We start from the raw sequence: 21625 nt of genomic DNA on the forward strand, positions 1-21625 counted from the left end.
CTGCTGATGGATAATGGTTTGGGTTGCCCAATAGTTCAGAAGAATTAAACTAAAACGAGAGCTTTTTGTTGTCAAGTTCTTGCAGAAACCTGAACTGCTCTTTTCATCAGTCCATTCCCTTGGTGGTGGTAGGTGTTGCAAATAATACACTTGACATCACAGCATATGTATTCCGGAAGGTTTGAATGGCTTTTCTGTTAAAAAGTGAAAGGAAAAAATGTTACACAACCATTTATGAAGTAATACTAGTGAAAACTAGAATACATGTATATAATTTAGAAAAATGGCCTAAAATTGAGCTGCCGACAGGAAAACTGATGAGAAATACCAAGCTTTAAATCATCATGTTCTACAGCAAATAGAAAGGAAAGCATCTTAACTGACAGTTCCACATGCCCCTTGGAGATAATGATGTGGTGGAAATACTGTTCTCTCTTCTGCATTTCTAAAGGGACTGCAACGACCCAGCCAGGACTTGAAAGCTGCTGGTAAGCTGCTGGTAAGACTCATTTTTTAAAGCTTTGTATTTTTTCTCTTTTGGACTGAATCATTCATGTAGATATTCATATTTTAAGGAAACTTCATTTATTGCTAAGTTTGGATATTGTTATTATTGGAAAACGCAGTAATTATTAAAAAAAATTATTTTAGGCAGTTAGTGATCTTTGCTTTTAAAAACACTCCTTTGAGTTAACAATCAAAAAACTAATGCTAAACAGATCTGGAACAACAGGGAAAATAACGATATTTTTACAGTAATGAGTTCATTTAGATTTAATTCCTTTTTCTTAGAAGAATCGTGGAAAGCTTGATTTTGCTCTAATGATCTTAAAATTATGAGCTGTCTGCACACTTACCATACAGAGATGTAAAGATTTATGGAGCAGAGTTTTGACTTGTAAGGACCTTGTGAACGTAGTTTCATCTTGCACAGTGTTCAGTACCGTGCTTTTAATCCAGATAAATAATAATAATGAATAATACCATCCTCATTGGTGAGTCCTCTCTGAAAGAAAAGATTTGAGTTTGATATTGCAACATAACATTATTTCTATACTATGTGCAACAAGGTGTTTTGATACAGCTTCATCAAAGTGTTTGAAAATACTTATTTAACCATGTTATAATGGCATCATTTGTATTAATGAGACTGATGTTGATAAACAAGTCCTCTTTATAAATGTATTTTAATTTAAATATTTTCAAAAGGTACTAAAATTAACCGAGACCTACTAAAACTAGCTCATCCATTAGTTGCCAATTCAGTTAAGCCTTTCAAACTGAATCACCAATAAATTGCATATATCTTTTTATGGTTTTATATTATGCTAATAAATGCTAGGATAAAAAAGGAATGCAAATGCAGACAGTGTAAATGTGTTGTATCTAATGCAAAATTCTGTTCTTCTTCACAACCATTTCCCAATGTTCAACATATTCTAGAAAATTTTCTGCTGTGCAAGATAGGATGTAGAAACAGAGGACACAGGACTGGAAGAAACCTCTTACAAATTAAAGCTAGTCCATGCTATTGCAGGCAGCCTCATCACATAATCTCATTCTTAAATTTATCAAACTCAATTTTCAAACTAGAATTAGATTGTTTGCCCCCAGAACTCCAACTAAGAGGCAGTTACAGAACCTCTCATGTTTAACAGGCTGCTTCTAATTTCTAGCTGAATTGTATTCATGGCCAGGTTATACCCATTTGTTTTTGTGCCATTAGCAACATATGGACATCTTTGAAAAGTAATGAACCAAAGATTTCAAACCAGAGTCAAGCACAGAATAGGTTTGTATCTAGTTGCAATGAATCCTCATTAAAACACTATGGCACAGTGTTGCTTTTCATATCATAAAGAAGAAAAATAAAAAATGTAGCTATAAAAATAGTTTAAAATATTGTTGACTCTCTATGCTAGCTGCCCAATGCATACTTAAAGCTCTAATCTGTCTGTTTTATTTTTGTATACTTATCCTTCTGTCTACATGACTCAACAAGCATGTCATCTGCACTGTGATTTGCCTGTCCGACAAGGCAAATAGATAACATTCACTGGGTTCTGTGGTGGATAGTTAAAATATAGGACTTCCGAGAGATTTCTTGTCCCTTTAATATAATCAGAAGCCTCCTCAAGAGATGTTTGATTTAATTGATCTCAGAATTCTACTTTTGTGTAATTTCAATAAAGGGGACCTGACTATCAGCATATAAAAGCCAGCTGTGGATCTGTCCCAAGGACTGTAAAATTTGACCAGATTGTTAATACCACACACATACGTCAGATACATGGGGTATGTGTGATAACCGAATATGGCCCCAATAAAATAATCAAAACATACTGCTTAAAATATTTAATTTTTTAATGTCTTTCTGTATTTAATTACATCATATGTGACAATAAAACCATACAAGTATCTCTAAAGAACTTATAGATAGCTAGGGCAAAGTACTTAGTTGGCACACTGAATATGCATGTGTTCTGAGCATGGCTGGATACTGAATATGTATTCCTCAAATGACAATCATACCAACACTCCCTTTGCTTATCTCATACCACCAGGGTACAGTGAAGAGGCGTTGCTAGGCTGTGCCCAGTTATGTACCCCACTGTTTGCCAAACAGATGTCTTCACTTTGAAGATATTTTTTCTGGAGTTTACAGGCATCAATTTCACTCAGCTCAGAAAACCACTGCTTCACCCTGGCTGTGTCTTTTCCGGAAAAGGGATGCAGATTAGACACATCGGAATAGCAAAATCCGCGGGGATTTAAATATCCCCCGCGGCATTTGCATTAACATGGCTGCCGCTTTTTTCCGGCTTGGGGATAAGCCAGAGAAAAGCGCCAGTCTAGACGTGATTCTCCGGAAAATAAGCCCTTTTCCGGAGGATCTCTTATTCCTACTTTGAAACGAGGAGTAACGGTAGTTTGGACTAGGAAGCCTAGTCTGAACTACCTAGTCCGTGCCGCGTGTAGCCACGCCGCATGGAGTCCGCACTAGCGGACATTTAAAAATGGCGGCGCCTGGCTTTATGCAAATGAAGCCCGGGAAATTCAAATCCTGGGCTTCATTTGCAACTCCAGTTGCCTACATTACCACCCTAGTTTGAACTTGGGTGGTAGTGTAGACATACCCTTACAGACCAATCAGTTTAACTTCTGTGCCAGGAAACATAGGTCCAGAGAAGAGCAACAAGAATGATTAAAAGTCTAGAGAACATGAGCTATGAGGGAAGACTGAAAGAACTGGGCTAGTTTAGTTCAGAAAAGAGAAGATTGAGAGGGTACATGAGAGCGGTTTTCAAGTATCTAAAAGGGAGGAGGGGGGAAATTGTTCTTGGCTTCTGATGATAGGACAAGAAGCAATGGGCTTAAACTGCAGCATGGAAAGTTTAGGTTGGACATTAGGAAAAACTTAGGTGATTAATCACTGGAATAAATTGCCTAACGAGGTTATGGAATCTCCATCCCTGGAGATATTTAAAAGCAGGTTAGATAGAAATCAATCAGGGATTATTTAGACAGTGTTTGGTCCTGCCATGAGGGCAAGGGGCTGGACTTGTTGCTCTCTCAAGGTTCCTTCCATCTCTAGTGTTCTATGACTCTATGATGCTATACAGCTGGGCAAGCCCCAGAAGCCCTTCCCTATGGTGTGGCTTCAGCAGGGAACAGTGACTGGTAACCCAGACTTCCAGCAGTGCCTCCTTAACAGTTAAGGAGGCATGTGGGACCTGAGGGAAGTGGAGGAGGAGAATCCCTTGCAGAAATGGGAGTGCAGGGAAACCCTCCCAACTCCCTCCCAACACTTTCCCTGCATGGGGTGCCTTTAGGGAGGAAGGGGCAGCCAGCTGGACAAGCTCCAGAGCCCTTCTCAGCATGGGGAGCTAGGAAAAGGGAGGAAGGAGTGGTCATAGCTCATCTAGCCCCAGAGGCTTTGCTCAGGCTGGGGTATCTGCAACATTTTCTAAAAAACATTTTTAGAATAGCATTTTCCGCACATGCTGGCTTTCTTCATTGCATATGTGTTGATGGCACAGGTGACTGCTTGCAACACTTTTCAAATTGAAGATTGCTTTTTCAAGCAAAAGAAGAAAAATACATGCAGAGTGTTATGTTTTTAATGAAAAATGGACTAATGACTATTTAGTTGTGAAGGTGAAAATGCAAGCCTGTTTGCCTGATTTGTGGAGAAGCAATTTCTGTCTTAAAAAAATTAAACCTGGAAAGTCAGCAAAACTAGAAAGATTAAACTAGAAAATTAAACCTAAATAGACTGCACAAAAACCCCATATCAAATACGAAGAATATCATGGACAGCTGCATGTGGACAAAATTAAAGAACTTAAAAAGAATTTGCATATGCAGCAAACAATGTTAACAAAACCCCAAAAGGAGAACGATTGTGTTACCCAAGCAAGTTTTATGTTGAGTGAACTTATTGCAAAAAGAATCAGCCTCATGCAGACGGAGAGTTTGTAAATGAATCGTTGCAACTGCAGCTTTACTGGCACCAGAGAAAGGTAGTTTGAGAGTTTAAGCTGATCTTGCAGAACAGTGTCAGATTGAATTCAGGATATGGCTCGAGATATTGAAATGTCTCTGAAAGATTCTTTAGCTGATTTTGAGTTCTACTCTCTGGATGACGTAACAAATACAGCCCAGCTGACTCTTTCCTGCATGGAATCACACCAGGATTTCAGCTTCAAGAGAATTTAGTTTCTGAAGCACCATTGCATGACACTGTGAGAGGTGAAGATATTTTTGAGAAGGTTACATTGGCACTGCACAGACTTCAGTTATCATTTAAAAAACTGAGCGGTCTTACTACTGATGGTGCTCCAGGTACATTGGATCTCAGAAGGGATTAGTTGCCTTAGTCAAGAAAGAAATGGATCATGTTGGTCTTGATCCAAATAAGTTGATTGTGTGTCATTGCATCATTCATCAAGAGAATCTTTCTGCAACTAAACAAGGTAATGTCAACAGAAGTATCAAGTATTAATTTTATTACAAGTAAAGGATTAAACAGCTGCCAGTTTACAAGCTATTGAAAGATCTTGAAGCAGCATATGGTGATATAGTTTATTATTGTGAAGTGTGGTGGCTGAGCCAAAGGAGTATGCTGAAGCGGTTTCATGAATTGAGGAATGAAGTGAAACTTTTCATGGAAATGAAGGGAAAGCCTGTGGCTCAGCTGAGCAACTCCAAGGGTGCGTCTAGACTGGCAAGATTTTGCACAAAAGCAGCTGCTTTTGCGCAAAAACTTGCCAGCTGTCTACACTGGCCACTTGAATTTGCGCAAGAACACTGACGTTCTAATGTAAGAATTCAGTGCTTCTTGCGCAAATACTTTGACGCTCCCCCTCAGGGATAAGCCCTCTTGTGGAAGAATACTTGCGCAAGAGGGCCAGTGTAGACAGGCACCTTAATTTTTTGCGCAAGAAAGCCCAATGGCTAAAATGGCCATCGGAGCTTTCTTGCGCAAAAGTGCATCTATACTGGGCACAGATGCTTTTGCACAAACGCACTTTTTGCACAAAAGCATCCATGCCAATCTAGACACTCTTTTGCGGAAATACTTGTAACGGAAAAACTTTTCTGTTAAAAATATTTCCGCAAAATCATGCCAGTATAGACGCAGCCCAAGTGGCTGTGTGACCTTGATTCATAGCTGACATCACTGAGAACTTATCAGAGCTCAATATCAAATTGCAAGGGCCTAATCAGCTTGAAAATAAATTAAAGATGTGGAGAATGCAGCTGGAAAAGGGCAACATGGTGCATTTCCCAACACTTCAGGAACAAAAAAACTGCATCAACAGTAGATTACAGCAGGGAGAGCGAAAGTTTCCTTCACAAATTTTGTATCCAACTTCAAGACCTAAGATAGAAGGAATTGAAATTAAAAATGTTTTCCAATCCATTCAATGTAGAAGTACTCAATGTATCTGAAGCCTTTCAACATGAACTTATAGAAATGCAAAGCAGCGATGAATTTATGGCTAAATTAAAAAACCTGCCTATGCTAGAATTCTATGGACTCTAAATAGGTGCCAATAAATTTCTGAACTTGAGGAGACACACATCACTATTTGGCACTGCATACTGCTGTGATCAGTTCTTTTTAAAGCCTTCTCTTGAAAAGAATTCCCTGCATGCCAAACTAACAGATATGAATCTGGAAAGCCAGTTACAAATAGTAACAATTTCAAGGAAAAGTAAACAGCCATCACACTAAAATTCTAAATAAAACATATGAAAAAGAACACCAGGCATTTTGTGGAATTTTTATGTGTGTGCATGAGTGTATGGTTAGGTTGTTTTGGTTTCGTTTTTTTTGCTTCACTTCTCACTTTGAAAATATCATGTGGCTTCTGTATAAATCCATATTACGCCTACATCTTGAATACTGCATTTAGATGTGGTTGCCTCATCTAAAAAAAGATATATCGGCATTGGAAACAGTTCAGAAAAGGGCAAAACAAAGGATTAGGGATTTGGAAAGGATGCTGTATGCAGAGATTTAAAAGACTGGGACTTGTCAGCTTGGAAAAGAGACAATTAAGAGGGAATATGATAGAGGTCTATAAAATCATGACTGGTATTGAGAAAGTGCATAAGGAAAAATTATTCACTTGTTCCATAACGTAAGAACTAGGGGTCCCCAAATGAAATTAATAGCTATCAGGCTTAAAACAAACAAAAGGAAGTTTTTCTTCATGCTGCGCACAGTCAACCTATGGAACTCCTTGCCAGAGGTTGTTGCGAAGACCTGTACTTTAACAGTGTTCAAAAAAGAACTAGATAAATTAATGGAGGTTAAGTCTATCAATACTTATTAGCTAGGATGGGTAGGAATGGTTCCAGCCAGCCTTAAATCTGAATCAGTGTCCACTCAGTGTGGACACGGTATTTCGAAATGCATTTTGTGTGTAGGCGCGTTATTTTGAAATAAGCTATTTCGAATTAACTATTTCGAAATAAGATATTTTGAAATAACGCTGTAGTGTAGACAGACCCTCAGGCTCAATGAGAATGGAGGTTTCCCAGGGAAGGGTTATGCATTCAACTCTTTGTCCTCTCTGTCTCTCTGGCCCAGTGACCATCACCACTTTGACATTCAGGTTCCTTGTACTAAAATGCTAATAGAGTGATTTTCCATTGCAGAGAACACAATGAAGCTGGTGCCAAACCTCCTTTACTTGTTGCTGCTGGTGAAACTGCATCACACTGAAAGAACAGATGATGAACCACAGTTACCGAAAGAGCCTTGTGCAAATTGGATGGGAGGAGCACCTGGCTACCCAGGCCACAACGGTGTCCCAGGCAGAGATGGAAAGGATGGGAAAGATGGGCAAAAGGGAGAGAATGGAGAGCCAGGTCTGTGTGAGGCCTAAATATTCTATGTCATTTCAATCAAACATGTCTTAAACTTCTGCAGGATGGAAGCCTCAATAGGGACAGGATGCAAAGTTCATGGAGATTGATGGAAGACTTCCATGGGCTTTTGATCAGGTCTAAAGTTCTCACAACTGTTTGGAGGTAAATTACATGTGGTGGCTGCCCACTTGTGGCTTGCGTGGACAGAGGGAATTGAGATTTGAACCCACCACCCTCTGCTGCACTGCCCAAGCAAATTCTCTATCCCCTAAGCCACTCCAGAAACCACCCCACAGCCCATCCCTAATTTGGTGTTCCTAATGGGGGAAAGCAAAGGCAGCCTGAGTTGGCTGCCCAGCAGCTGCCTGGATGGGCAGAGAGCAGACTTGAACCACTATCCCCTAGGACACTCCAGAGCCCACTCCACCTTCCTAATGCAGCAGCCAGGTCCATCCCTAGGGCAGCTCAGCCACAGCATGGGGAGGGACTTGAACCCACCACCCTATGCTCGGTTGCTATCCCCTCTGCCACTCCATAACCCAATCCACCTCCCTGCCTTCAGCCCACCCTTTATCTGGCCTTCCTAATGAGGGAGCCAGATCCATCTGTGGGGCAGCCCTTGTGGGCTGTCTGGCTACTCGCAGGGTGTTCAGAGGTGGGGTTGGAGCTTGAATCCACCAACCTGTACTACCCAGGCAAGTTCCCTGTCCCCTAGGCCACTCCAGAACCCATCCCACTGCCCTGCCTGCAGGGCACCCCTTATCCTGCTTTCCAAATGGGGGAGCCTGGTCCATCCGTGGGGTAGCCCTGCCTCACCCAAAGTGACCTGGGTCCCAAAGGACTTCAAGTCCTCTCCCCCATTCTGTGTGGCCCAGGCCAGTGTGCTATCCCCAGGCCACTCCACAGGTCACCCCACCTCCCTTCCTCCTTCCTCTTATCCTGCCTTCCTAATCAAGGAACATCCCCGGGGCAGCCTGCTCCCCAGGGGAACACCATATCCCCAAGGCCACTCCAGAGCCCATCCCATCTCCCTATCTTCAGGTCCCTTACCCTGCTTTCCAAATACAGGCACCCAGCCCATCCCTGGGGCAGCCCATGTGGGCTGTCCGGCCTTTCCCAGGGTGGTCTGAAGGTGAGGGCGGGATTGGAGCGCACCACTCTGGGCTGCCCAGGTGACTGCCCTCTCCCCATGGCCACTCCAGAACCCACCCCACCTACCTGCCTTCAGGGTATCCCATATCCTGCTTTCCAAATGCAGGAGCCCAGTCCATCCCTGCGGCAGCATGCTCACACCCTTAGGCTATGTCTAGACTGGCATGATTTTCCGGAAATGCTTTTAACGGAAAAGTTTTCCGTTAAAAGCATTTTCGGAAAAGAGCGTTTAGATTGGCACGGACGCTTTTCCGCAAAAGCACTTTTTGCAGAAAAGTGTCCCTGGCCAATCTAGACGCGCTTTTGCGCAAAAAAGCTCCGATCGCCATTTTCGCGATCGGGGCTTTTTTGCGCAAAACAAATCTCAGCTGCCTACACTGGCCCTTTTGTGCAAAAGTTTTGCGCAAAAGGGACTTTTGCCCGAACGGGAGCAGCATGGTATTTCCGCAAGAAGCACTGATTTCTTACAGTAAGAAGCCAGTGCTTTTGCGGAAATTCAAGCGGCCAGTTTAGACAGCTGGCAAGTTTTTCCGGAAAAGCGGCCGATTTTCCGGAAAAACTGGCCAGTCTAGACACAGCCTTATAGTCATGAGGGTGGAAATTGAGCAGGTATGAATTAATCCAATTACCTCACAAGTCTTCACTTTTTGTCCAACTGAAAAAAAAAAGCTACAGCAGTAACTGCACGAAGGGCCAGGGCTATCCTAGCTAAGATGTTTAAATTTGCTACCATGCAAAAGCACCTATTTGGGAAAACCCAGGCATGCAAATTGGGTACAATCCTATAATTTGGAAGTACTAGCTGAGGATTTGTCCCTTTTTTAACATTGAAGTAAAATTATGACCTGCCAACCTCAGTGCAGTGGGTGTACTTTTGACACTGACATTTATTAATGTATCAATTTGATCTGGATGACCTAGGGCTGCTCAGAAGCTCAGAAGCTGTTTACCTGGAGCTAGAATTCAGGATGTGGCCGAGAGTCTTCTGAAGCTGATCAAACCTTTGAACTACTACCCCTTCCTGCTTCTCCACATAGGAACTAACCACACTGCTAGCAATGAGCTTGATTGTCAAACATTGGAAGTAAATGCATGTTTGCGCATGTGATGTTGGAGAGAGGGCTTTGGTTTCTTCAACCATGGGATGCTCTTCTGGGCTCAAGGATTGCTAGAAAGAGATGGAATCCACCTAACAAAGAGAGGAAAAAGCATCTTCGTGGGCAGGTTGCAAACCTAGTGAGGAGGGCTTTAAACTAGGTTTGTCAGGGAATGGTGACCTAAGCCCTTAGGTAAGTGGGGAGGTGGGATACCGGGAAGAAACACAAGGAGGAAGGTGCCACAAAAGAGGAGGACCCCTGATTTGTACTGAGAAGAGAAGGCAATCAACTAGTTATCTAAGGTGTCTGAACATGAATGCAAGAAGCCTGGGAAACAAGGAGGAAGAATTAGAAGTCTTGACACAAAGAACTATGATTTGGTTGGAATAATGGAGACTTGGTGGGATGACTCAGATCACGGGAACAGTGTCATGGAAGGGTATAAACTGTTCAGGAAGAACAAGCAGAGAAAAAAAGGTGGAGGAGTTGCACTATATATATGATTGCTCAGAGCTCCAGTATACAGAGGGAGAATAGCCTGTTGAGAGTCTTTGGGTTAAATGTAGAGGCAGGCGCAACAGAGATGATGTTGTGGTGTGTGTGTGCTATAGACCAGCAGATCAGATGGATGAGGTAGATAAAGCTTTCTTCAGACAACTAAAAGAAGGTTCCAGATCACAGGCCCAGATTCTTATGGGGGACTTTAATCACCTTGACATCTGTTGGGAGACAATCCAGGAAGTTTTTGGAGAATATTGGGGACGACTTCCTGGTAGAAGTGCTGAGGGAACTGACCAGGGAGCAGCTTGACCTGCAGTTCACAAACAAGGAGGAATTAGTAGGGGAGGCAGATGTGGGTGGCTACCTATGTAGCATTGATGGTAGATTTCAGGATCCTGACAAAAGGAAGAAAAGAGAGCAGCAAAATACAAACCATGGCCTTCAGAAAAGCAGACTTTGACTCCCTCAGAGAACTGATGGGCAGGATCTCCCGGGATGCTAACATAAAGGGGAAAGGAGTCCAGGAGAGCTGACAGTATTTAAAGAAGCCTTATTGAAGGTGCAGGAACAAATCATCTGGATGTGCAGGAAGAAAAGCAAATATAGTAGGTGACTAGCTTGGCTTAGCAGTAAAATCCTTGGTAAGCTTAAACACAAAAAGGAAGCTTAAAAGATGTGGAACCTTGGACAGATGACTAGGGAGGAGTATAAATATGTATCCTCTCCTGTTGGCTAGCCCAGTGTGAGGTTATTCAGCATAGGGGAAGCCTTGTGACTCTCTACACAACTGTGGGAGCCTAGCTCACTCGTGTGCTCTGCGTTGTGTATTATGTGTGTGCACCTCAGACCAGACCCACTCAGAAAAAACACCAGGAACAGGCTTTATTCTGTAAAGAACACAAAACAGGACCACAGTTCAGCAGCCCTTCCTCTCTGCATGCAGCCTGTGTGCTGCTTCCAGTACAGTCCCTGCTGAGACCCTGCTGGGGCACAGTGTACATCCTGGCAGCAACCAGGAAGTTCTCCCAACATTCCAGTTTGTAGTTCACAACTTGTAGTTCCCAGGGGTGCTGTTGAAGCACACTGGACCTTGAGTTACAAATCTATTGCTCGACCATGCCGGGGTGTAATCAGGAAAGCCAAAGCGCAAATGGAATTGCTGGCAAGGGATGTGAAAGGTAACAAGAAAGGTATCTACAGGCATGTTAGCAATAAGAGGGTGATCAGGGAAGATGTGGGAACTTTCCTGGATAAGGGAGGTAATCTAATGACAGATGAGGTGGGGAAAGCCAAAGTACTCAATGCTTTTTTTTTGGCTCTGTCTTCACAGAAAAGGTCAGCATCCAGACTGCTGCACTAGGCAGCACAGTATGGAAAGGAGGTGGGTAGATCTCAGTGCAGAAAGAACAGATTAAGAACTATTTAGAAAAGTTAGACATATCCAATTCCATGGGGACAGATCTAATGCATCCGAGGGTGCTCAGGGAGCTGGCTGATGTGATTGCAGAGCCTTTGGCCACTCGTGGTGATTGGGGGAGGTCCCAGATAATTGGAAAAAGCAAATGTAGTGCCCATAGTTTAAAAAGGGAAGGATGATCCAGGGAACTACAGACCAGTCAGCCTCACCTCAGTCCTCAGAAATATCACGGAGGGGATCCCCAAGGAATCCATTTTAAAGCACTTGGAAGAGAGGAAAGTGATCAGGAATAGTCAACATGGATTAATCAAGAGCAAGTGATGCCTGATAAACCTGATTTCCTTCTAAGATGAGTCAACTGGCTCTGCGGAAAAGAGGAATGCAGTGGACATGATTTACCTTTGACTTTAGCAAAGCTTTTGATCCAGTCTCCCACAGTATTCTTGCCAGCCAGCAAGTTAAAGAAGTATGGATTGGATAAATGGACTGTAAGGTGGGTAGAAAGCTGGCTAGAATGTAGGACTCAATGGGTAGTGATCAATGGCTCGATGTCTGGTTGGCAGTTGGTATCAAGTGAAGTGCCCCAGGGGTCAGTTTTAGGGCTGGTTTTATTCAACATCTTTGTTAATGACCTGGATGAGGGGATGGATTGCACCCTCAGCAAGTTTGCAGATGACACTAAACTAGGGGGAGAGGTAGATATGCTGGAGGGCAGGAATAGGGTCAGAGTAATCTAGACAAATTGGGGGATTGGGCCAAAAGAAATCTGATGAGGTTCAACAAGGACAAGTTCAGGGTCCCATGCTTGGGACAGAAGAATCCAAAGCATTGCTATAGGCTGAGGACCAACTGGCTAAGCATCAAGTCAGCAGAAAAAGACCTGGGGATTACAGTGGATGAGAAACTGGATATGACTCAACAGTGTGTACTTGTAGCTAAGAAGGGTAACAGAATATTAGACTGAATTAGCAGGAGCATTGCCAGCAGATCTAGAGAAATTATTATAACCCTTTAATTGGCACTGGTGAGGCTACATTTGAGTATTGCATCCAGGTCTGGGCCCCCATTTCAGAAAGGATATGGATGTATTGGAGAAAGTCCTCTGGGGGGGGGGGGGGTTACCACAATGATTTGGGCTTATTTTGTCTACAGAAGAGAAGATTGAGGGAGGAGCTGATAACAGCCTTTAACTTCCTGAAGAGGAGTTCCAGTGAAGATGGAGAGAGGCTGTTCTCAGTGGTGACAGATGATAGAACAAAGAGCAATGGCCTCAAGCTGCAGTGGGGAAGGTCTAGGGTGTGTATTAGGAAAAATTTCTTCAGTAGGAGGGTGGTGCAGCACTGGGATGGGTTCCCTAGGGAGATGGTGGAATCTCCATTCCCAGAGGTTTTTAAGTCCTAGGTTGACAAAGCCCTGGCTGGGATGATTTAGTTGGAGTTGATCCTGCTTTGGACAGGGGGTTGGACTCTGTGACCCGAGGGCTTTTTGAACCCTAGGATTTTATTATTTTAAATCAGGGGAGGGTAATAATTTTAGAAGAGGTGGCACTTCACAAGTTTTTAAAGTGGCCCCAAGTTTTCCCTCATGCAGAGAGGGGCGGGGCCATGACACTTCTGTGCTCCCTTGCCCACAGACCCTGATTGGCCTGTGGGTGGGGGAGCACATGAAGTCTTTGCCCAACTCCCAAAGAGAAATGCTACCTGTTCTGAACAGCTGGTGGTTCCTTCTAGTTGTCTGTGCCCCTGGCAGTGAGAGGAGGCTTCATACACTCTTCCGTCGCCAGGTCAATCAGGACCTGGGTGCAGGGGAGTATGTGAAGTCTCTCACTGCCTGCCCTGCCCTGGTGGGAGAGGATGCTCTGATTGGCCTGGGGTCAGGGGAGCAGCAGGGCATCTGCGGGCCAAATCAACTCACTTGGCGGGCCAGATCCCGCCCTCAGAGGCTCTCTCGCCCATTTCTGTTCTAAGTACTGGGAACATTAAAATTGCTCCAAAAAGTTCCCAGATCCATGTCTACTACATTTACTTTGTCAGTGAAGAGGAACTTGATTAGTCTGAGAGGGGTAGCCGTGTTAGTCTGTAACTTTAAAAATGAGTGATCCCAAGGCACCTTAGGGTATGTCTACACTACGGAGTCATACGGAGTTGCAAATGAAGCCCGGGATTTGAATTTCCCGGGCTTCATTTGCATAAAGCCGGCCAGTGCCATTTTTAAATGCCGGCTAGTTCGGACTGCATACAGCTAGTTTGGATAGGAAGCCTAATCCGAACTAGCTAGTTCATGCCGCGTGTAGCCGCGCGGCACGCAGTCCGAACTAGCCGGCATTTAAAAATGGCGCCGGCCGGCTTTATGCAAATGAAGCCCGGGAAATTCAAATCCCGGGCTTCATTTGCAACTCCGTATGACTACATTACCCCCCCTAGTTCGAACTAGGGGGTAGTGTAGACATACCCTTAGAGACTAACCAAAATATAGAGAATCACGAGCTGTCGTGGGCAAAACCTACTTTATCAGATGAATTGGAGTGGAAATAACAGAAACCAAGACATACATATAACAGCAGAAGTACTTGTCAATTGTAAGACCCATGTTAATGAGGCTGATTAAGTGGACTCGAGGTGTCCCATTTGATATGGAAATGCAGATGCTAATGGCAGGAGAAACTGTCAAGGACTGACCTGTCTCCCAAGGTCTGTCAGAGCGAGGGATCATTTTCCAGGATAGGTTGTAGATTGTCAGTGATGTGCTGGAGGGGTCTAATCCCGTAGTCACCAACCAGTACATCAGGATCCACCAGTAGATCTTGGAGCCTCTGACGAGATCCTGACTGGCTTGGCCAGGAAGCCGTCAAATGCTGGTACTTCAGTTGCCTTGGAGCTGCCCCTTGGCAGCCTCCTGCTTGCTGTGCAGGGCGTGGGAGGTAGAAGTAGAGGAGCACTTGATGTCAGGGTGTCCCTCTTCCCCCACTCCTGTAGTCTGCCTCTACATAGAGAGAAGTGGGTGGAGGGAGCTTGACAATGCAAATCTCTGTCACTCTCACACACTGTGTGTGTCTCTGTCATTCTCACAAACACACATTGTCCTTCCCTCTGATCCCCTGACCCAACGTGTACATGGGGGGCTGTTACTGCTTTTACTGCTGGCAAAGTGGGGTATTTTTGTTTTTGGACTGGTCTGTGCATTTCATAATGTTCATTTCTCTCTTACGCTTACATTTAATTCTTTGAGGAGGGAGTTCTAAAATGCTGAACCCGCTATGGCTGGAGTAATTATCCCTGCGGGAATTGTGTTCCTGGAGGTGGCTGGCATGTCCCCGCAACCCCTGAGAAAGGCTGAGCATGGGGTCTCCACATGCTGTCCTTGCCAGCAGACACCACTCCTGCAGCTGCCATTGATCAGTATCAGTAACAGAGAACTGTGGTCAGCAGAAGCTGTGGGGTCAGTGCCAGTAGATGAGGGGCAGCACATGCAGCCACTGCTGTCAAGAGAATCGCAGGGTGGGGCAGAGGTGACCCTGCCTTAGATCTGCTGCTCCCAGCTATCTGGCTGCTTCCAAGGTGGGCCTCAAGCCCGCCACCCTGCACTCCCCAGGCTGATACCCTATCCTCTAAGACACTCCAGAACCCACCCCACCTGTGGGTCCCTTATCCTGCCTTCCTAATGAGGAGTCAGGCTCATCCATGGGACAGCCAGTGTTGGCTGCTGTCTGTGCCCCAGGTGGGTGGACCTTGGGTTAGTGAAGTGGGACTTGAGCCCACCACTCTGCCTTCCCCTCCTCAGGTTCATGCTGCATCCTCTAAGCCACTCCAGAGCTCAACCCAACCCACACCACCTTCAGCAGGTCCCTTATCCTGCCTTCCTAATGCTGGAGCCTGGTCCCATCCCTGAGGCAGCCTGTGTTGAGGCTACTGATGGGGGGCCCAGGAGGCTGGACTGGCACTGCTGGACTTGAACCCACCACCCTGTGTTTCCCCAGACAAATGCTGAATGCTCTAAGCCACTTTGGAACCCACCCCACCTTCAGGGTTCCGAAGTGGCTTATCCTGCCTTCCTAATGGAGGACCCAGCTCCATCTCTGGGGCAGCCTGTGTTGGCTATCTGGCTGCTCCCAGGGTGGGCCAAGTGGGGGTGGGACTTGGGCTGCCTATCAGGGCAGGGACTTGAGCCCACCACCTTGCACAAAGGCACATGACATATCCCCTAGGCCACTGCACCTTCCTACCTTCAGCAGATCCCATATCCTGCCTTTCTAATACAGGAGCCAGCTCCATCCCTGGGCAGCCTGTGTTAGCAGTCTGGCTGCTCCCAGGGTGAGCGAGGATTGAGCCCACAACCCTGCACTTCCCAGACAAATGCCCTATCCCCTAGGCCACTCCAGAAGCCACCCCATCTCTCTACCTTCAGGGTGTGTCTAGACTACAGAGTTTTGTTGACAAAAGTCCACTTTTGTCGACAAAACTATACCTGCGTCTACACTATCGCTGAGTTCTGTCGACATAATGTCGACAGAACTCAGCAGTTTTGTCGACGCTGGTAAACCTCATTTTACGAGGCCTAACGCCTTCTGTCGACAGAGTTCTGTCGACAGAAGGTGTTATTGCATGTAAACTGCCCTTGTGTCTACACTGCCATGTCGACAAAGCAGCTTGCTTTGTCGACAGAACTGAATGTAGTGTAGACGCTCTTTGTCGACAGAAGCTTTGTCAACAGTATCTGTCGACAAAACTTCTGTTGACAAAACTCTGTAGTCTAGACATACCCTCAGGGTGCCCCCTTCCCACACACCAAACCCCTTGGCCCAAGACCAGAGTCTTCACTCCAAATCCCTACCTCAGCCTGGTTAAAGTGAATGAGATTCGGGGAGGAAGGGGGATGGAGTTCGCAGGGTGAGGCCTTGGAGAAGGGGTGGAGCAGGAGCAGGGCTTCACAGAAGTGGGGGAAGAAAGTCGGGCAAGGTTATTGGGTTTGAGGTAGATCTTACATTGCATAAAGTGATCTTGTGGTTAAAAAGGTTGGAGACCACTGGTTTAATGTGTGGGTTTTAGGTGATAACCAGTGGTGTTCTGACCTAACCGCTTAAGCCACAACATCAAGGGCTCATACAACTGCACATCCTCTAATGTGATATATGCCATCAAGCACCAGCAATGCTCCTCTGCCATGTGTATTGTCCAAACTGGACAGTCTCTACGGCAAAGGATAAATGGACAGAAATCAGACATCAGAAATGGTAGCACACATAAACCTGTAGGGGACATTGTAACCTGCCTGATCACCCAATAATGGATTTAAAAGTAGCCATTCTTCTACAAAGGAATTTCATAATCAGTTAGAGAGAGTCTGCAGAACTGGAATTTATCTACAAATTTGACACTCTTCTCCGGGAGTTAAGCAAAGACATTAACTCGTTGATGCATTATAAAACTAATTTCTCCTTCCATTAACATCAACATTTCCACATCAAAAGATATGTATGGGACACATCCAGTCCACCTAATTAGCCCCATTAACATGGTCTTACAATTGACAGGTACTTCTTCTGCAGGTGTGTGTGTGTGTGTGTGTGTGTGTGTGTATTTCCACTCCAATTTGTCTGAAGTGGGTATTGCCCATGAAAGCTCACAATTCTATATATTTTGGTTAGTCTGTAAGGTACCACAGGACCACTCATCGATTAGTCTCGAGTTCTTTGTGGAAGCATGGGAAGAGGATTTATCACAGCCCTTAAAAGAATACCAATGGTACAGCATATTACAAAAAGTTAAAAATGCTTCTGTGGATTGCAGAATACACTTGCTGCAACAAAAATGTTTGTCCAAATATGTTGGACACAACAGAGGTTGCAAAAAGCCATATCCTCTGACATTTGAGTGTTGTGATGCATATGTAATGGGACTCTTCAACAGTAAAGCCACTCTGAAAGAAAGCAGTCACAAAAATTGAAATAATGATCATCTTTAGCAGCCAAATCTTAGGGTTCATTTAGACAAAGTATATGATTTTACTAACCCTAACCCTACACTGAACATGGAGTAGTAGTGTCTGGACCTGTCTGTGTTAGCAGCCAAATAACGAATAGCTTACAGCCTTTTTGTATAAAAATGCTGAAATCACTCATAGGTCCCTTCCACTCCTCTCCATGTTCCACTTCCCTCTGCCATGTTATGTCTATTACCCCATTTTATGTCTATGAAGTATTGCCTGTTCAGGTCTTGCAGCCTTGACAGCTTGTAAAAGAGTGTGATTCCATATTCTATTGGAGAGTCCATAAAGCATGGAGTGTTTGGAAACACACTAGCTGTAAGTCATTCCCCTTTTTGTATTTTTCACTGTTTCTTTAAGAAAATCAGTAAAAACAATCAATCAAAAATTATAACAGCAAAAGCTTCAAAGTAAATGTTATGATGGGACCAAAAGGGTGCCCTATATGTCCATGCTGGCTGCAAATGATAGTCCCAAAGAGCTCAAAGACTATTGTAGCAGTATTTGCTATAATCAAAGGAGACAACTTAGTGAAGCAAAGCATCAGATTTGAAGTATCTCTGTTCCCTTGAAATATGGGTGTGAATTCCAGCAGGGTCCTTCTGAGATAAATTGAAATCCAAGCTTTTTTTATTGAAATTTTTTGAATAAGGATTAAAAAACCCATGGCTCTGTTTATTTTCCATAGGCATTTGTGAGCTTATAAAAAATCACCCAACTGGTCAGTGGTCAACATCTTCCCCTGTTCTCAAGGACTAATTGTTTTCTCATCTACTGCTACAAAACTACTATATTAGCACATATGTTGAAGTGAGTCTGATTTGGTTTAATGCTGGAAATTCCTAACATGATCACTAACCAAAATAATTTTTCTTTATAGGTGAGCCAGGCCCCAAAGGGGATATTGGAGAGGGAGGAAATCCTGGGACTGAAGGTCCAAGAGGATTTCCAGGAGTCCAAGGGATGAAAGGGGAGAAGGGAGAAGGTGCATATGTTTACCGTTCTGCTTTCAGTGTGGGGCTCACAAGCAGAGTCCCTCACCCCAAAGTTCCCATCAGATTCACAAAGATCTTCTACAATGAACAGAATCACTACGATGAAACCACAGGGAAGTTCCGCTGCAGCATCCCAGGCCTGTACTATTTTGCATACCACCTCACTGTGTATATGACAGATGTGAAAGTCAGTCTGTATAAGAAGGACAAGGCAGTGCTGATCACCTATGATCAGTTCCAGAAAAATAATGTTGACCAAGCTTCTGGGTCTGTTTTGCTTCACCTGAGTGCTGGAGAAGAAATTTGGCTTCAAGTGTATGGAGAAGAAGAAAACAATGGAGTCTATGCTGATAATGTCAATGATTCTACGTTCATGGGTTTCCTCCTTTATCCAGACCTGGATCTTTATTAAAGTGTGAGACAGTACATGGGGGAGGGAGAAGGAAGGATTAGTCAAGGAAACGGTTTGGATACACTCAGGCTACGTCTACACTGGCCCCTTTTCCGGAAGGGGCATGTAAATTTCACCAGTCGTCGTAGGGAAATCCGCGGGGGATTTAAATATCCCCCGCGGCATTTAAATAAAAATTCCTACTTCAAAGTAGGAATAAGACCCTCCGGAAAAGGGCGCTTTTTCCGGAGGATCGGGGCCAGTGTAGACGCTCTTTTCCGGCTTTTTTAAAAGCCGGAAAAAAGCGGCGGACATTTTTATTTAAATGCCGCGGGGGATATTTAAATCCCCCGCGGATTTCCCTATGACGACTGGTGAAATTTACATGCCCCTTCCGGAAAAGGGGCCAGTGTAGACGAGCCCTCAAGGTTTTCCCAAGCACTATTTCCAAACTGTACTTACTGGCAAACACAGTGTTTCATAGGGCACATTCACAACTGATTATATGGAAATGTGGATATCAAAAGAGGGGAAATTGTCTTTGTAGTGAGTTAATCAGTTTAGATCTTTATTCAGTCCTAAGTTGCTGGCCCACTTATCTGCTATGCTAGTTCTATGTTGCTATGATTAGTGATCTTAGTAACATTCCTGCAGCTGATCTTCATTGTAGTTTCTTGTTTGATTTTATCTAAAGGAAAATTAGCTTCTCAGTACCAATTTAGGACTGAATAAAGATCTTAACTGGTTAACTCACCATAAAAGCAATTTCCCCTCTCTTGATATCCACATTTCCACATCCACTGCTGTGAATGAGCCATTTCCACTCTGACTTGATTAGCCTTATTTCCACAAGTACCCTCTTTCTTTTGTTGTGTACACACACACACACATTCAGGACTCTCTAAACTCCACTCCAATTCATCTGATGAAGTGGGTTTTACCCACAAAAGCATATACCTTAATAAATCTGTTTGTCTCTAAGGTGCCACAGGACTCCATGTTGTTTTTACAGATCCAGACTAACATGGCTACCCCTCTCTGCCTACTAACATTATGTTTAATTTCCATGGCAAGCTCTTTAATGCTGGTGTTGTACCTTTTTATTTATCAGTGAAGCATTACATACAATTATCAGGCTACATAAACAGCCATAACAACTACTCATGGTTACTACATCTTGAATAGTAGATTGTACTAGAAGTTTCATTTCTTTGGAGACCATATTTCTGTGGCTGTTCTAAATTCATGGCATCTCCCTGCAAACAACATACTAGTTATTTGGAGAATGGGAGACACCAACAGGCAGAGGGGCAGGTATTTAAAGATAAACACATTTCTAATTAAAATATTGAAACTGCACAGTATTTAAAGAAGTAGCAGTTCAGTATTCATGCTGGAATGTGTGTTTGGTTTGAGAGCATTGTATAGCTTTAATTTCAACTGGAGGTCAAGATTGAATTGTTAATTCATCTACTCTACAGATAAGATCAAAACAGTCACTGTTGATCTTCCGGCGTTTGAATTAGTGAATCTAGTGAAGACACACTAACTCAAACTGAGAGGGTACTCCCATCAATGCCGGTAGTTCTGCTTCTATGAGGAGTAAAGGAAGATGAAAGAGAGTGTACTCCCTTTGACTTCCTGAAGTGTGGACAGCACCAAACGTCAAGTTAAGATACTTCGACTTAAGCTATGCAATTAACGTAGCTTAAGTTGTGAATCTTAATTCGACCTATCCTGTTGTGTAGACAAGGCTTTAGTCTTCTGTGCCTTCTCCTCTGTAAAATACCCAGTAGAACCTACAATTTAGTAATCACCTTTACTTTCTAAACATATACATCCATCTCATCTATGGAGGAGATTCTCACCTGGTGTAAATGAGCATTCCTTCATTAACATCAATAGAACAACACTGATTCACACTAGAAGAGAAATCAGCTCACTTATCTGCAAGGCTAGTTCTATGTTGCTATGCTTGATTTTATCTAAAAGAAAATTAGTTTTTCAGCTAGATTTGGAGATGAAGAATTCAGTTTTGCTTTGATAAGCTGATTGTTTTGCATGGTTTCTAAACTGACACATTACTATAAATGTAGAGTAGTATCATTGCTTTCACAAAAAATAATTTTCATAGCAGTATTTTCTACATGCCAATGAGTTAACTTATAAATAAAAAGATTTGGCTCTGTCACTAAAGACTATGTCTTTTTTTGTTTGATTGTCATGTTATTGGTATTTTGGAAGAGGTTGACAAAGGGACATTTTCCCCCCCAACATACACGGGCTAAGTAGCAGTTCTGCAGAAAAGGACTTGGGGATTACAATGGATGAGAAGATGGATATGAGTCAACAGTGAGCCCTGGTAGCCAAGAAGGCTAATGGCATATTAGGTTGCATTAGGAAGAGCATTGCCAGCAGATCCAGAGGAGTGATTATTCCCCTTTATTCAGATCTGATGAGGCCACATCTGGAGTATTGTGTCCAGTTCTAGGGCCCCAATTACAGGAAGAATGTGGATGAATTGGATAGGGTCCAGCAGAGGGTGACCAAAATATATAGGGGGCTGGAGTGCATGACCTATGAGCAGAGACTGAGGGATTTGGGTTTGTTTAGTCTGCAGAAGAGAAGTGTGAGAGGGGCATTGATATCAGCCTTCAACTTCCTGAAGGGAGATTCCAAAGAGGATGGAAAAAGGCTGTTCTCAGTA

General features: G+C 43.8%; 1 protein-coding gene across 2 annotated transcripts; it reads left to right on the plus strand.

The window, feature by feature from the left end:
• The first annotated feature begins 342 nt into the window (after positions 1-342).
• Positions 343-20710, plus strand: ADIPOQ (adiponectin, C1Q and collagen domain containing). 2 transcript variants are annotated; one of them, XM_006125187.5, is made up of 3 exons: positions 343-499; positions 7171-7383; positions 18413-20710. In XM_006125187.5, the coding sequence occupies exons 2-3, from the start codon at positions 7179-7181 to the stop codon at positions 18937-18939; spliced, it is 732 nt and encodes a 243-aa protein (XP_006125249.1). In that variant the 5' UTR covers positions 343-499; positions 7171-7178; the 3' UTR covers positions 18940-20710. The 2 variants fall into 2 exon arrangements, with proteins under 2 accessions (XP_006125249.1, XP_006125250.1); XM_006125188.5 differs by having other exon boundaries at positions 351-488.
• Positions 20711-21625: the final 915 nt, after the last annotated feature.

The sequence above is a fragment of the Pelodiscus sinensis genome, chromosome 10, assembly GCF_052426305.1.
Source record: "Pelodiscus sinensis isolate ZL-2025 chromosome 10, ASM5242630v1, whole genome shotgun sequence".
Taxonomy (NCBI): domain Eukaryota; kingdom Metazoa; phylum Chordata; order Testudines; family Trionychidae; genus Pelodiscus; species Pelodiscus sinensis.

Bases quoted from the DNA above. Each gene is read 5' to 3' on its own strand.
- ADIPOQ (XM_006125187.5), top strand. From the start codon at position 7,179: ATGAAGCTGGTGCCAAACCTCCTTTACTTGTTGCTGCTGGTGAAACTG. The intron at 7,384-18,412 runs GTCTGTGTGAGG...TTTTCTTTATAG, and splicing joins GGGAGAGAATGGAGAGCCAG to GTGAGCCAGGCCCCAAAGGG.